Here is a 17,635-nt window from a genome sequence, read left to right on the forward strand (position 1 = left end):
TCCCCGGGACGGACACCTCGAGAGAGAGGAGCACGGGAAACCGATTGTCCGGGTCACGAGGGTTGATAAAGAAAAAGCGGACGAAACAGGAACAAGCTGGAAGACAATTAGCCTTCTAATCCCGCGAATCCATGAGGGTGCTGCTTGACCAATGCGAATTGTATTCCACATTTGTTTTGGACGAATTTTTTCTTCGCTGGGGGTTCTGTGATGCTGATTCGGTGCGATTTTATTGGTAGACTTTTGGGATTTGTTGGGAATTTTCGTGGTAGTTGCTGGGTTTGTTATTGAGTGGGTTTTTACTGATTTGAAACGATTTGGACCGATTTGGACCGACCTGAAATGATTCAAGATAAACTCATTTGATCTGCACTGTCTTGAGTTAACCCGAATCGATCCGAATTTACCCGAAGCGCTCCGAATCGGTCGGAATCAAATTACGACCGATCTGAATTGACCCGAAGCGCTCCGAATCGGCCCGAATCGACTTACGACCGATCCGAGTTGATCCGAATCGGTCCGAATCAACTTATGACCGATCCGAATTGACCCGAAGCGCTCCGAATCGCGCCGAATCGCTCCGAATCGACTTACGACCGATCCGAATTGATCCGAATCTACCCGAATTGCTCCGAATCGCTCCGAATCGACTTACGACCGATCCGAATTGATCCGAATCTACTCGAATTGCTCCGAATCGACTTACGACCGATCCGAATTGATCCGAATCTACCTGAATCGCTCCGAATCGCTCCTAATCGCTCCGAATTGACTTACGACCGATCCGAATAGACCCGAACCTACCCGAATCGTTCCGAATCAGTCCGAATCGACTTACGACCGATCCGAATCTTCCCAAACTGATTCTAACGTACTCAGATCGGATTTCAAATCGGACCAACACCAATTCTACATTAATTTCAAACCAGCATTTCGTATCCTAACCATTAGAATTCTTATATTTTCGATAATTCATACCATCGTTGATATCCACTTCAGTGATGTCCAGCTTCGACCCACAACGTAACAGTGCGTCTAAGTATCGAAATAAAATTCTGCGAGGTAAAGGTGGTAATGAGATCGGAAATGCAATTAGGTTCAACAAGGATTAAATAGGGGTAATGCATAAAATCTCCGCTCAATTTGAGTTGCGTCAGGATCGAGCAGACTAGATCGATCTTTCGTCTGGTCGGGCGTATGCTACGGGATAATCTGCGTGTATTTACTGGCAAAGGCTTACGAGTGTAACGTACGGTATTTATTTTACACAGGAACGTTGAACTGCGTTCCGAACGTGGTTCAGTTTTTGCGTTTCAGCACAAAAAATTGCTCACTAAATCTTTTTGTATCTCGCTCACGCACACCGGCGACGCGCGCAGCCGACGCGTCCTTTATCACCTTATCATTTTGATTCTCACGCACACCTTACAGCTACGAGCGTTTCCCCGATAAAATCTACTTCGACTCCCATTTCGTGGCGACCAACGGAATATGTTACAATGGCTATTCGACGAGAAGGTATTCTCCGTCTTTCTCGCCGTCGGGTTAAATTCTTTTTTTTTAATCATATCCGAGGTTTACGCGCGAGGATCGAGCTGTTATTCTTCGCTTTAGTATCACCGGGTATTTATCTTTCCGCTTGGACGATGGATCCAAATCCCCCTGCCCGCTCGGTCGGGAACGAAATTTAAATGCCTCGACAATATCCTCGAAGAGATACGCTCGTTTTCTGCGCGTCACCCCGCGTAAACCGATTACCCTATCGGGAGCGCCCCACGTGCGGCGACGAGCTGACATCGAGCAGAAACAACCGACGAGCGCCTTCGACCATCGTTCACATAATATAACATTCATTGATTTGCAGGAGGACGTTCACATCGGCAAATTTTTCGGTACAATCCTCCACGTGTAACAGCAAATTTTATAATATTTAATCATGATGAACTTACGTCTCTGTTCAGAGCAAAGATTACGAGGTACATAATAATTGGTGTGACATTTGATCTACAATGGCTGTGATATCTACTATACCTCACACTAGATGAGCTTTAATAAACAAAGGAATACTTGCATACACATCTTGATTTGTACATGCGAGTATCTGATTGGAAATAATTCGTTCTCGTTGAAAATGCTTGTACTGTAAGGAACATTGCTCATGTGGGAGTGAATAGACAGCCATTTTGAACAATCCAGATATTCGAACATGAAGGATAAACAAAGATAACTTTGCCCAATGCAAACGTCCATTAATGTGTCTATCTAAACCAAACTCCATAAACCATACAACATACAAGTCCAATATCTCGAAGCAAGTAACAAATACAAATTCTTCGTTCCCGACAGCTCACTTAATCGATGGACAACCGAAGAGTCCATCCACCGATCTCGCAGTTCATCAAATCCCTACATTCCTGCCGCTGTATCTCAGCCGAGTCCACATTCCCTAAGTCCCTCCTCGTCGAGTCAGCCAGCTCTCCGACGATTACGAAGGCGACGAAGACCGTCGAGTTCGCTACGCGTGCGGGTGCGTGTGCGGGTGTGGATGCGAGGAGAGTGCCAGGCCCGTGGAGGATGGCGTGGAGGTAGGCGGTGGACCGGCGGCCGTTGCCGGGGTGGCTGTTAGGTGATGACCGAAGAACGTCGCTCCTGTGGGAGGATAAGGTGGCGCGGCCGGGTGATAATAGCCAGGTGGTGGCGGCGGCACGGGTGGCGGATGATGGACGTGGGCGTGCGGATGCGGATGGGTATGCGAGTGCGGCAGCGGATGTTGATGAGGATGCGTGGCGAAGAGGAAGGCCGGGGCGTAAGGCGGGGGATGCGGCGGCGTGGTGGGCACCGTAGGGCTGTTCACGTCCAACCCGGGGTTCTGCTTCTTCCACTTGGTTCGCCGGTTCTGGAACCAGATCTTCACTTGGGTCTCCGTCAGCGACAGCGACAGCGCCAGGTTCAGGCGCTCGCAGACGGACAGGTATCTCGTGGTCTTGAATTTGTTCTCCAGAGCTACCAGTTGCTCATACGTGAACGCTGTTCTGGCCCTCCTAGGCTTGCCCCCGGTGCTCCCGCTCCCGGTGCCGTTCTGACCGCCCTGGTTCTGTCCCTGACAGCCCTGCGCCTGCACGCTGCTCGATGACGACGAGGACGAAGAGGACTGCCTCTTCTTGCAGTTCGACGAGCCCACGTTGCTGGAAGCCGCCGTGTTTCCGTCTCGGACCGCGTTCGAGGAGTCCTCGGTCACCCTCATCTCTACGTCCTCGTCCTCTTCGTCCTCCTCCGGCTCCTCGTCCATGTCCTCCATCCCCGTGTCCGGTGTGCCCTCCTCGTCCTCCTGGCCGCTGCCGCAGGCGAACTCGCCCCGCGAGTCCCCGTCTGCGAAATAATAGAAGGATGAGTGGGAATGTCTCGACGGAAGATTATCGGGCAGGAAAGCGATACGGTGTTGCGTGACGAAAATTGATTATACGGCGGATGAAATTGCGACGCGGGTGTCGTTTTACCTATGACGGAGCGGTAACGCGAGAACGACACTCTTTCACGCCCTGTCTAGCCCTCGACGCGGATTCGATAACGCGGATTTGCGGATCTGTTTCGTAATTGCGTTAGGTTTGCTGGGATGTCTGATACGTTCTATACCTATTTTTTATATTAAAATATAGTAGAAGTAGATTTTGATGACTACTGTTAGAGTCTGTTATATCAAATAGTAGTTTCGGGCAAATTGGACTGAAATGTAAAAATTCATAAGTTCTCAGGCAAAGTGAAGTTGGATCTTTTTGTAGATGGTAAATGCAGAGTACAGCAAACAAAGCAGTCGGTTAATCCAATCGAGGTAATACGTCATTTGTACATTACAAAGCAAAATCTCAGTTCGGAATGAAATGGGTGTAATCAGTATAATTCCCAGTGGATGGTGGAACTGCTGGAGGAATAAAAGCAGTTTCACGGGTGGTTCTCGAGGCTCCGCGAGGACAGTACGAGAATAGAGTTCCCTTTAGCGGGGGAACCCTTTTCACGAGTCCGCCGCGGGAATAGGCTCGCGGCCAGGAACGCTCGCGTTTGTTCGGGGCAATCAGTTTAACGAGCGTGTCGGCAGTCCGACCGCAAAAGCTGGTCCCGCGCCGCGTATCGGCGCGCGTTTAATTTAATTTTTGTTTGCTCGAGACGGCGCTTAATCGCGAAAAGGTACTCCCGTGAAGATATCGCGAGGCTGACCGACCGACACCGAGCCGACAAACGATCGAAAACGGCGTCGGAGAGAGGAACGGCTCTCCCGGGGGTGAAAGAGAAAGAGAACGGCCAATCGTTCGCTCAATGAGAGAGGAGATTGGAGATTCAATCAGCACGCAGATGTCCCGGGGACAGATATTCCCTGGCTCTGGTCCGTGGAGGTTGGGGATAGGTTGCCGGATAAAACCGGAGAGGGAGAGAGACAGGGGGTGAGATTGAAAGAGACAGCGAAGATACGAGAGCGAAGGAAAAAAGAGATGTTCGAGAGAGAGAGAGAGACTTTATCCGAATTGGCGTGGCTCGTGGCCCATAGCCGTGGCTGGGGGAAGTCCGTAGGGGGCGACGGATCGAGAAGGTTTACGTCGTAATGGGATTTGTATCTCGTTAACGCGCGATCGTTCTTGCCCCGTCGTACAGGCCGCCGCGACGACCGCCTACGCCTTCCTCCTCTTTCCTCTTTCTTTGCCTATTTTCCATCAGTGGCCTCCTATCTTTTTCACTCGCAGGACACGCCTCCTCGCTGCCGATTGATTGCGTCTAATTGAATTGCGTAATTTATATTGTTCCCGGGTACTTCGCCCATTTCCGATGGACCTCCGCCTGTCTCGGTTAACCTTCATTATCACCACTTTTTACTTACATTACTTTTTTATTATTGTCTTTTATATCATTACTTTTATACGCATGTTGTATCACGCGTGTACTGTATCATATGTGTAATGCGAGTTTGATGTATGTTTATTATATGTGTAACACATGTGTATGTTATAAGATGTATGTTGTATTAGTTTCATTATCAGCACTTTTTACTTACATTACTTTTTTATTATTGTCTTTTATATCGTTAGTTTGTTATGCATGCTGCATCACACTTATATTGTATCATATGTGTAATGTGTGTTTAATGTATGTGTAACACGTGTGTATGTTACAAGATGTATGTTGTATTAGTTTCATTATCAGCACTTTTTACTTACATTACTTTTTTATTATTGTCGTTTATATCGTTAGTTTGTTATGCATGCTGCATCACACTTATATTGTATCATATGTGTAATGTGTGTTTAATGTATGTGTAACACGTGTGTATGTTACATGATGTATGTTGTATTAGTTTTATTATCAGTACTTTTTACTTACATTATTTTTTTATTATTGTCTTTTATATCACTAGTTTTATATGCAAGTTGTATCACATGTGTACTGTATCATATGTGTAATGTGTGTTTAATGTATGTTCATTACATGTGTAATATATGTGTAACACATGTGTATGTTGCATTAGTGTCATTATCAGCACTTTTTACTTACATTACCTTTTTATTATTGTCTTTTATATCACTAGTTTTATATGCATGTTGTATCACATGTGTACTGTATCATATGTGTAATGTGTGTTTAATGTATGTTCATTACATGTGTAACATATGTATTATGTAACATATGTATACTTGTGTATGTCACAAGATATTGCATTAGTTTTATAGATCAGTTTTGTGCCATATGTATATGTGATGTCAACAATTTCACGAATAATACATATGTTACTTTTTATGTGTAAGTTCTTTGCACACACATGTATACACATATGTGCACATGTATGCTACTGTATCTTCTAACACGATATTTGGAAAAACAACATACAGGAAAGGTATTTGTCATCTTGCTTAATACACAGTTCCTAAAATATAACCCAACGCAAGATTGTTCATAGAAAATACATAAGCGCGACATTCTGTCCATTGACTCATCGAAGAGTTAAACGTTCCCGAAATAACCAGCTACCGTTTATCGAGATTTTATTGCGTTAGGAATCGCTGCAAACCATTTATCTCGTTTAGATCTTCTTCATTAAGCAGGCACGGGCTTCTGTGCGAGATCGGGGTGTTCACCGTGGGTCCCCAGGGTCCGCATAAGGGCGCACAGGGGACGGTCGCTCGTAAGGACCGAACAGTCACGAATACTTATTTCGGTTTTCCTCATTAAACACAATGACAGCGTTTGACATCGAGTGGCGCGATTTGGGAATAGGGAGGCTCCCCTCGTGTCTCTTGGATCGAAGCCGAGAATCGAAGGCAGCAAGTTCGATCGACCCAATTGGAGAACGTTCGACAAACCTTAGTTAATTATATACGATCAAATTTGAATCTGTGCAGATAAATTTGGAACACGTCTGGAGAGGAAATATTGATGATGATGGATCCAATGGGGGATTGCTTCTATTAACGGTGATTTATGAGCGTGAATTAAATATCTCATAATTTTACAAATTTAACCTAGTTAATGTTAAAATTAGTAATATAGAAAGTCCCTTGATATTTTCACGAATACGCAAAGACTTTAACCATATTTTACAACCCTCCGCACAATTATCATATTACCAGAAGCTCTGCGCAGAAAACAATGCGGACCACGGTAGAACAATAGATTGTTGTAGCCGTACCTTAACGATCCAGGGTGATACAATCTCGTTTCGATAAGGAACGTGGCGTTTAACGGTATCCAGCGGTAATTACAATTTTTCCAGAAATCTAGCGGAAAATCCAGGAGATTTGAAATCACGGTAGGGGTGTTCCTTCGGTGTGCGTGAAGGGGGGTAGAAGAATGGCGAGGGGTGGGAAGAGAGAGAAGTCATTATGATGCAGAAGAGCCAATTTTCTGGGCGGCTTGGCGCGATGCGACGCGATACGGCGCGATGCTGCGCGATTATCATAACAACCGACGATATTATTCCGTCGCCGGATTTGCCACGGGAGGAGGGGCGTCGAGAGGACTCGTCGCTAGCAGCAGTCGAAACGGATTTCGCCGATCGGTCTGGCTCTGATGCACTTTTAATGGGAAAACCCTGACCACCCTGGAAGATGGATGACCCGAGAATCGTGTAATCCCGATTTCATCGCCACCGATCGATCCACATTCTACCCTCGTTTCCACTTTATCCTACGTTTCTTCCTTCTCTTTTTTCTTTTAATTACCACCTCGCATTGATGAACCCTGTTTCATTTTTACGCTGATTTTATACTTCTCTATTTTTTCACTCATTTAAGAATTTAGGGATTTATTTGAGAAATTTTGGATAGCGAAGTTTAGTGAAATTGAGTGTTTCATTTTTAGACTGATTTTATACTTCTCTACTTTTTCACTCATCTGAGGATTGAGTGTATTTGAGAAATTTTGGGTGCTGAGGTTTAGTGAAATTGAGTGTTTCATTTTTAGGCTGATTTTATACTTCTCTACTTTTTCACTCATCTGAGGATTGAGTGATGTATTTGAGAAATTTTGGGTGCTGAGGTTTAGTGAAATTGACTGTTTCATTTTTAGGCTGATTTTATACTTCTCTACTTTTTTACTCATCTGAGGATTGAGTGATGTATTTGAGAAATTTTGGACAGTGAAGTTTAGTGAAATTGAGTGTTTCATTTTTAGACTGATTTTATACTTCTCTACTTTTTCACTCATCTGAGGATTGAGTGATGTATTTGAGAAATTTTGGGCACTGAGGTTTAGTGAAATTGAGTGTTTCATTTTTAGGCTGATTTTATACTTCTCTACTTTTTCACTCATCTGAGGATTGAGTGATGTATTTGAGAAATTTTGGACAGTGAAGTTTAGTGAAATTGAGTGTTTCATTTTTAGGCTGATTTTATACTTCTCTACTTTTTCACTCATCTGAGGATTGAGTGATGTATTTGAGAAATTTTGGACACTGAGGTTTAGTGAAATTGAGTGTTTCATTTTTAGACTGATTTTCTACTTGTCTACTTTTTCACTCATCTGAGGATTGAGTGATGTATTTGAGAAATTTTGGGTGCTGAGGTTTAGTGAAATTGACTGTATTAAAATTTATATTACTCTACTATTAATAATACCCTTTTCTGACGTTTGGCGATGTATCAGCTCATTTCACCAATTTACGTTTTTATTAAAATTGGTTTTGAGAAGCCTCTGAGGGTCTGCTCAGCCGAAGAACCGCATGAGGGTTGATTTACTTATTTGAACAAGTGCATGGTCATTTGCGACTTTGACTCCACTGCTCAATTTTTGTATCACCTACAAGAAACTGTCTACTGTATTCTACGACAATTGAAGATTGAAATTTTGCATTGTTAAAAATAATAAAATTCTTTCCATAATTCTAGTGTGATACACAATATGTCTGAAAAGTAACTTTTTAAATTTAAGTAAAACTAAAGCCATCCACTAAAACAATATGTGATCTGAAACCAGTATACCTCCTCTATAAGCTGTTAGTCAGCAGCTTATACCCATCACTACAAGTCAAACTCAAAGTACAATAAGGTTTTAATTTTACTAGTGTCACCGACATACTGCATATATAATAAATATTCATTTCTGAGTCTTTCTTCGCTTATTTCTTGAACCGTCGCTCTTCGTTCTATTCGATCCTTCCAGTCCTTCCAGAGGACCCTTCCAGATCTATGGAATGAGTCTATGGACAATTCGGGGATACAAGAGTAGACATATTCATCAGGCGGAGATCGAAGACGCACAGTCGACTTAGTTGGTCGATTTCGTTTGCAGCCAGTGTCCCGTACCGGGATAAAGGGACGATAATGATGGGGTTCAAGGACTGGTTAACGCAGATTAGCGGAGCAATTTGTCACGCTCCGACAGGCCACCCTCGCGAACCTCCCCTCCCCTTTGGCCCTCTCTTCTGTTTCTCGTCCAACCAACCCTGTACCCCTTGATACTCTCTCTCTCTCCCTATACTTCCTTCGCTACGTTTCTACGTCGTTTCGCCCCCTTCGTTGGATGCTTCCTTCGAGCTTATCGGCACCGGGGATTCTTCCTCTTATCTGTCCGCCAGACTCCATTAAATTCGAAAGTCAACTGTGAAATTGGGATCGGGAATTCGATCATCGGACACAGATAAGCTTTCGTGGCAGATGGTGGCTGGTTTCGAATGTACTTAATTGACGTCATTCGGAAAGAGACAATTAAATATTGCATTCGATTTGTAAAAATATTGAAGTGAGGATACATGGAGACCTGAGGAATGTAAGGATATAGAAGGTATGTATGAAGAATGAAGGAGTGAAGGGTACAAGGATGTAGACATCAAGGGGTATAAAAATTTAGAGGTGTACGAATAGAGTATTAGCCTATAGGAATATGAGAGAATACAGATATTTAGGAAGTGAGAAATTTGGGGGTGTAGAGAGCTATGTGTAGAGTTCTACATACAGTGGGGGTGTAGGAATTTAGATGTGTGGAGACTTCAGGAACATCGAGACTGGGGATTCAGAAAACGGGGGTGTAGAAATCTAAGGATGTAGGGAAGTAGGATTGTGGAGATTTGGGGGACGTAGGAGCCTACGTGTGTGGAGAGCTGGGAGTGTGGGGATCTAAGAGTGTAGAGATCTAGGTATGTGGAGATCCATATATGTGGAAGTCGGGGAGTGTAGAGATCTAAGTATGTGGAGATCTAAGAGTGCAGAGATGTAGGTATGTGGAGATCCATATATGTGGAGATCGGGGAGTGTAGAGATCTAAGTATGTGGAGATCTAAGAGTGTAGAGATCTAGGTATGTGGAGATCCATATGTGTGGAGATCGGGGAGTGTAGAGATCTAGGTATGTGGAGATCTAAGAGTGTAGAGATCTAGGTATGTGGAGATCGGGGAGTGTAGAGATCTAAGTACGTGGAGATCTAAGAGTGTAGAGATCTAGGTATGTGGAGATCCATATATGTGGAGATCGAGAAGTGTAGAGACCTAAGTATGTGGAGATCTATGAGTGTAGAGATCTAGATATGTGGAGATCCATATATGTGGAGATCGGGGAGTGTAGAGATCTAAGTATGTGGAGATCTATGAGTGTAGAGATCTAGGTATGTGGAGATCCATATATGTGGAGATTGGGAAGTGTAGAGATCTAAGTATGTGGAGATCTAAGAGTGTAGAGATCTAGGTATGTGGAGATCCATATATGTGTGGAGATTGGGAAGTGTAGAGATCTAAGTATGTGGAGGTCTAAGAGTGCAGAGATCTAGGTATGTGGAGATCCATATATGTGGAGATCGGGGAGTATAGAGATCTAGGTACGTGGAGATCTGGAGGTGTAGAGATCTACGTATGTGGAGATCTAGGTATGCAGAGATCTAGATGTGTAGGTATCTAACGCTATAGAGATCTGGGGGTGTATGGACCTACGGGTGTAGAGAACTAGCGGTGTAGGTATCTAGGAACCTGGGGGTCTCCGGTTACAAAGAGCTAGAGATAAAAAAATTTGGAAGATGTACAGATCTACGAACCTAGAAATCTTCATCTCCAGAAATTAATCAGATACTATTTAACCTTGATATAGCGAATTTATGAAAATAGGGGTGCAGGACTAGTAGCGCAGTACATACAACTAACCTAGAATCCACAACATAACCTGAATAACCACCTTCAATATTAACATTGCAATTACCATTAATCCACAACAAACCTATCAAATGTGTACCCTAACGAAATAATCATCCCCCGTTACCCTCGCGGAAGGATTAAGCGAAACGAATCGCCTAAGAAGTTAAAGTCGACATTCGTAGTCCGTGTTTCGCGTCCACATCATCACTTTTGTCGGAATATACGCAAATAACTCTGAAACGAACGATACTGCACGCCGCGCGAACAAGCCATCTTTCTAGAGGCTAAAGTTAGAACGAGGAAGAAGCGAGAGAGAGAGTGTCAGAACGGAGAGAGCGGAGGATGAAAAAATCTCGTTCAAGATCATGGAACGAAGACGAGGCCCATATGTTCGACCGAGAAAAAGACGGGCCGTGTTTTGGCGAACGGTTACGACGTCGGAAGACGCGCGACCGAGGAAGCAATAAAGTTTCGGGGATGCAGTTTTGCGATAGAAAAAGCCCCCCGGGATTACGGGTCTTTTGCGAGGAACCTCGAGCCAAGGCTTTGAAAGCGACAAATTCTTCGACATTAATCGACCGGGTAGAATGACTCTGACACGTTATGGTCGGATTGATGCTGTGAAATTTGTACGTTGGTAATTTTATAGGTCTTTAATGAATCTATTAAGAGTTGAAGATTCGGTACATTTAATTAAGTTGAAAGATTTGTATAATTGTGAAGGAATTCTTGCAATTTAATGTGGGATCAATTTGGATCAAATGTTCATTTTTGATGACAACAATTGTGTTCAATTCTACTAACAATTTTGTTCTTATGGCTCTTTTATCTTTTGTCCACTTTTGTCTACTGTATCAGTCAATGTTATGAAACCTTTCAAACATGTTTCATGAAATATGCAGCTAATTATGGCTTCAATGATGAAATGTTAGAAAATATAATTTCGGTGACTTGTTTATCATTGATCTACTTGAAACATTTCTAACGCAATAAGACTTGAAACAGATGTGTTGTGACAACATGATCATAATGGTACATATCATTTATATTTTGGAAGACAAACTTTAATGAATTGCGTTGCATGAAGATCAGACTGAATTATTGTATGAGGATTAATTTGAAAGAGGACTCTGTAGAAAAGAATATGGTCTAAAAATTGAATCAATTTGTTTGCTATGCATTAAAATTAATTTTGTTGACGTGGTGCTTTGAACAATTACAATTAATTGCTTCATCAGCAATATGGGCTGTAATAATAAATTGAATAGAAAATATATGTTGATGCTATGTCACTTCAATCATTATCAAATTAATGAAAATGTGGCGAGTCCACTAATATCGTGACAAAAGTCCATCTTTCATATTAACCCAAATTCAAATATACAGTAAATGATGATCGATATTTAGTAAATTGATCACCATTGATAAGGGATGATTGAAAGACTATCAGCTTGATACTGTTTACTAACACCCTAAAGAGTACAACCCTCTCGCAGTCTTCACAATACCTAATCATACCAAACCGACTACCACCAATTTCTGAAGTCACAGTATGCGAAACCCATCCTAAAACCATGAAAATCACCTTCGTGCACGCTGTCGTTCCTCCGATGACGTCGATGCTGAACCCGACTGTGTATGACACGTCCGCCGGTGAACTTGTTAGGGTCGAGTATGTTCTCGACGGAGAACGCCAGACACCGTTTGTTCGCCTGCACGGTGCTGGCGGTCGTGGTGATGCTACCGGTCGAGGTAGCGGTCGTTCTTGCCGCGTTTCCGGAAGTGCAGACAGTCATCCCTGTGGAAGCAGCGGCGGCATGCGCGGATATGTACACAGGAGTCCCGTGGCCAGTCGTTTGGCCACCGCTCTGAACACAGGAGAAATGCACGCCGCGATTCGCGAAGGGGTTAAGGAACTGGTCGCTCGCGCTACCCCTGGACGAGGGGGCGGTCAAGTCCACGGGGCTACTGGGGTTGCTTTCGTCGACCTCGTCTCGGCATACGTCCACCTCGACGTCCTCGTCCTCCTGATAATTTCCGTTCCGACTTCCGGGGTGCAGTTCCTCCTCGTCGTCCTCCTGTTCGTCGTCGTCCTCTTCGTCCTCGACGACGTTCCTTCTGGACACCGGGTTCCGTTCGGGATCCTCGTCCTCCTCCTCGTCCTGCTCCTCCTCCTCCTCGACCTCCGTGTCCATTCTCTTCTCCCTGTTGACGTCCATCTCGTGGAACGCGGGCTCCTTGTCGATCGGCCGCAAGATCGGCGAGGTCGACGGCGAATGTCGCACGTTCTCGTAGCGTACGAAAGGCTCGCTGGCGCGTACGTGGAGCAACACGTGCCTCCTTTCTTGAGGCGGTAGCGACAGGCCGGCACGCATATCGGCTTCCTCTCTCGGTAGGACGACCGGTCCTAAAGGCGACACGGTCCTGCCCTCCTGCATCCTCCACATAACCCGCGCTCTCTCTTTACCTGACCTCTCGACCCTTCATCTCGTTGCTACACTCTCGAAGCACCCGTATCACCCGGGACACCACTGACACCGACGGCATCACATTCTACTGGTGACTCGTATCACTAATCCATTGAACTTCACTCCGTTTCCAGCTGGTCAGGGTAATACACCGACGGTTCTGTGTCAATCTCGCGGCACCGTTTCACCGAACTGAAACACCGTAACGGGGAGGGGGTTGAACCGGGTTAAGACGAATCCTACGCGACGGTTGATCCTGGCGATCAGCGTGGTCGCGCGATTAGCAGTGTCTTTGGTAGGCAGAAGCCGCGCGCGTTCCGTAAAATCTGCTCTCGGGACTTCCACGTAGAGCCATGGTGGCTGAATAGGTGGTATATCGGCGTATTATTAGTAGCGAGGAGCCGTCGTAGGAACGTAGTCTGATCGTCGGCCGAGACACGGCCGGGGGTGGGGGGTAGTTCCGCCCCGAATGGGCGTGTCCAACCCCTGGCCGGCTTACCAGCGAGCCCCGGCATCGTCCCGGAGGGCGTGTACCGGTTCAGGCACCACGGGGGTTGCGCACACACGTGCTACCCCCGTCGTTCCTGGTGGGTGTCCGAGCCGATTCTCCTCGCGGGCGTGTGTGTACGCCCGCGAGCGTGCACACGATCACGAAGACGCACTCAGACAACGTCGAAAGACTGAATGGACGGGCACGAACACGAAACGGAGCCCGCGTGCAGACGTTTCGCGGCCCCACGAGCGAGCTTTCGCCAGATACTCGGGTATGTACACACAGAGTCTACCTTTTCCTCCCTCCGTTGCTCCAACCAGCCCACTCCCACCCGCGATCCGACCGGCTAAAGTGGTTTGTCTTTGATTTAACCACCACCGCCACTGCCGTACCCGTTGCCGATGGAGGAACGCTTTTCCCTCCGCGTTTGCCATCGTTTCCCGAGGAGACGTGTGTGTGCGAAGGAGCCGCACGCTTACCTCGTTCTCGGTATTCGTGATCGCGAAACGCCGCTGCCGTCGGGTTTGCCGATCATCTTGGTGTGTTCGCGGCCGGAGGCGGAGCGCTCCTCACCTAGGAATCGTTGTGTACAGTTATCGTGCCGGGAGTATAATCGTGGCTACGTCGGGCATACTCTGTCTCCTTCTCGGCCTCCTTCTCGCACGTAATTTCGCTCCTTGTCCTTCTCCACGGTGTCTTTAACTCGGAACGAGCCGGGACCAATACCGTGTATGGCTGGCTAGTCGACCGACCGACGGGTAGAGCCGCTATCGCTAGCGTTGCTAGTGTTGCCGTCGGTGGTGTTGGTAGTGATGGTGCTGTTGCTGCTACCACCGCCGCCGCCGCTCTTAACTCGGCGCACGGATATTGTTTACCCGACCATTTAGGTAATTGCTGGCCTACCGCCCTGCCAGCCAATCGAACGTAACCGGCGGATGAGCCTGCAATACCGAACCCACCCTCGTCTCTCCTCTAACCCTTCTCCCCGCGATTTTTCCCCTTTTTCTCTCTCTCCCTCTCTTATATATACTGTCCCTTTTGTTTGCCGTTCGATTCGCGTTCATGTCGAAGCTATCCTCGAATCGTCATCGAATTAGCTCCAATCGCTCGGCGAGATTGACGCCGCTACTACGATCATCGATTCTTTCCACGAAATTCGAGAGCTACGATTTTCATTGCCTACACGATGACCGCTCGAGCGTTCAGAGATGGACGAAAGGTTACGGAAACGTAGGCGAGAGCCAATTAAACGATGAAAGGGGATGATAAGGGTCTTAGTCGTTTGTCTTTAAATTGCGTAAGGTAGGGAGACTGCTATCGATCCATGAACGTTAGGTACCGTTTACGATGCCTTCTGGAGAAGATAATGATTAATTGTGTTCGATCTGAGACAATTTGCTGTTTAATGGTTTCCACGCGAGAGATATATTTTCTTCAAAGATTTTGTAATTTGCACTTTGTAAACTTCAAAGTGTACGAAGGGAGAACTCTTCATTCTAGGAGAGCAAGTATGAACAAAATTTTTGCTCGCATGTGGTTTTTTAAATTCATCAATGGTCAAATTATTTCTTTACCGCAAAACTAGCGCTTTCTTAACGAAAAAGGCAACGTTTACACGATTTTTTTGTCCGTACGTTCTCTTTTATTCTCTCGCCTTTGTCGATCGTTAATTTAACCCGTTGAAAAGCCGGCGGTCAAGCACCTTCGTTGATCCCCGTTAATAAGCTGTAATAATAGGTAGCGTGAGAGTCGGTTCTCGTCGCGAATCGATAGCATAATGAAGCAGATCAAATATTTATAATCCGACGGTCGCTTTATCGGGCGCGTTTTACTTCGAACGTACAGATGTTCCCGGTCGAGAACGGTAGGTAATATATAAACGTAATCGTATCTCGTTTCGCCGTGGCGGATCGGGAATGATTTTCAGCCCGCGCAAATAGCCGGAGCCGCCGACTAATTTTCGCGTACGAGCCCGTCCCCGGCTAATGAGCATTATCGTAAATTTATTTCAGGCCGGCTCTCCGGCCACCGCATAAGAACTAACAAATTAATTTAATTCGTAAATGACACGTACGCCGCCGCACGCTGAATTTACTGCATTGAATGCCACGCCGGAGCCAGCCTGGTAGCTCAATTTGCAGCCGGCCAACGGAGCTTAATTAAAAATTTACACCGACAATGTAACCGCGTGTGAGCCGCGCGTGCCACTCCACGCTTTTACACCATCACAAAACGCTTCTTACAAATCGAAATAAAGACCTAGCTCGCGAGCTCTGACACCGAGTAGGTTAGAAATACCTACTTCAAAAGTTATACGTTTATTAAAGACCACTTTATAATTTAAGAACTGCGTTTTGAAATGTGGGAGAAAGTTTTCAAAGTCTGGTAAGTTGGCAGTGCAGATCATGTGAGTTCGGATGTGGCGTCGAAATTTTCCTGTCATTTGTTTTGGATAGTTTGAATCAATTATTGAGGTAGTCAATCTCACTGATCATATTCAGCTTGTTTATTTTAGCTAATAATCATCACTCATCGTACTGATTATGATTGGTAAACTAACTGCACTCGTTGATTGCTAAATTACTTATGGTACATATATGTGTACATATGTACTCACATGATTGTGTATAAACTATAGTCATCTGCATTTATAGTTTATTTATGTATTATCAATGTTTATGTTCATCAATGTAAACTATTTGTCAAAAGAGTTTGCTAAAACTTGCACCAGTGCTACACCTTATGTCCACATACTAAACCTACCATCACTACATCACGTTCTGTCAAACCTTGTGTCAATACACAACTAAACCTTGTACTAATACATTTTCTAAATCTTGTATCACTACATTTTAAACCTTGTATCACTACAATTTATACTTGCACCAACACACCTTCTGCCAAACCACCTTTTCCCAAACCTCAAATTGAACTCCAATTTCTTCAAGTACAAGTGCCTAATGAGTATGTAAAGCTCAAGTGCTATTAAATGTAAATAAGTACAAGTGGTCAAGCAAAAAAAGTGTCTGTTAATCGTCGAATAACCGTGATGTAGGGGTTGCGAGGTCGCAGGTGAGCTACCGGATTACCCTACCTGCCAAAGTGATGTGGGTTTAGGCGAGCGTTCCTAATAGTTCTGAAACGGTACACGAGTCGAGGAGTAAAGTTAGGCGGATAGATGGATGGCTAGACCGGCGAAAGGAGGTAGAAACTGAGCGAGATAGTCGTATTAAATGGCGGAGAACAGAGATAGGTAGATAGAGCTGAAGCTAGAATAGAGAGGGCAAGGACTATAGAGAAAGACGTAAACATACAGGCTGCGTCACAACATGTGGACCGAGGTACGTTCTTCATATATGTTCTTCGATAGTAATTGAAGTTTAATATCGTTCTAACTATTTTAAGATAGTTAGAAAATATATTTATGTATTTATATTATATTGCAAGGATTTAACGTTTATGTCTAACCACTTCATGTAACTTTCATTTGTTAGCGTTTTGGTGTGACCATATCCAAAGAGCTGTGCAAGGACACGAAAGACTTTAACAAAGTAGCAAGAGACGTGGAAGACGTAGAAGAATATAGATGTAGATGAAGCGAGCCATAAACTGATGTACCGTAGTTAGAATGTACACAGACTCGATCATATGTAGAAGCACGTATGATCGCAAGTTATGAGAGAGTCAGTACGGAATAAGAGATGATAGGCGAAACAGAGAGGTATAGAAGGTGGGCGTGGGGTAGTTTGGAACGGAGATCGAACAGACCATCCGTGACCAATTTGCGCCCGTTGCTCCCGATTCTGATCCCGTTCAGCGTCACGCACACAAGCGTGGTGCACGTGTAGGTACACAAAGGGTAGGAGTCGCAACCTGGATCTTGCTGTCCCTTGTTGGACAGGGTCAACGATGCCAAAAGATAACCGTCAGAGAGAAAAGTCGGCGACGCGTTGCGTCGCTCGTTGTACACCGGCCACCCCAAAAGGTTCATGCCTATCTGGAGCGACGACACCGGGCTGCCACCTCTATTCGCGCCACGATAATTGGCCAATTAAAAGCGGCCGAGAGCGTTCGAGT

The 17,635-nt window shown here is 45.2% G+C and overlaps 1 protein-coding gene across 1 annotated transcript; it reads right to left on the reverse strand.

Annotated features, from left to right (window-relative positions):
* Positions 1 to 1,236: 1,236 nt before the first annotated feature.
* LOC100880612 (uncharacterized) lies at positions 1,237 to 13,442 on the reverse strand. The gene is made up of 2 exons (XM_076538535.1): positions 12,183 to 13,442; positions 1,237 to 3,369 (listed from the first exon to the last, which is right to left on the reverse strand). Exons 1-2 carry the CDS (start codon positions 13,042 to 13,044, stop codon positions 2,516 to 2,518), a joined length of 1,716 nt encoding a protein of 571 aa, XP_076394650.1. The 5' UTR covers positions 13,045 to 13,442; the 3' UTR covers positions 1,237 to 2,515.
* Between the last annotated feature and the right edge of the window lie 4,193 nt (positions 13,443 to 17,635).

This window comes from Megachile rotundata, chromosome 13 (assembly GCF_050947335.1).
Source record: "Megachile rotundata isolate GNS110a chromosome 13, iyMegRotu1, whole genome shotgun sequence".
In the NCBI taxonomy this organism is placed as follows: domain Eukaryota; kingdom Metazoa; phylum Arthropoda; class Insecta; order Hymenoptera; family Megachilidae; genus Megachile; species Megachile rotundata.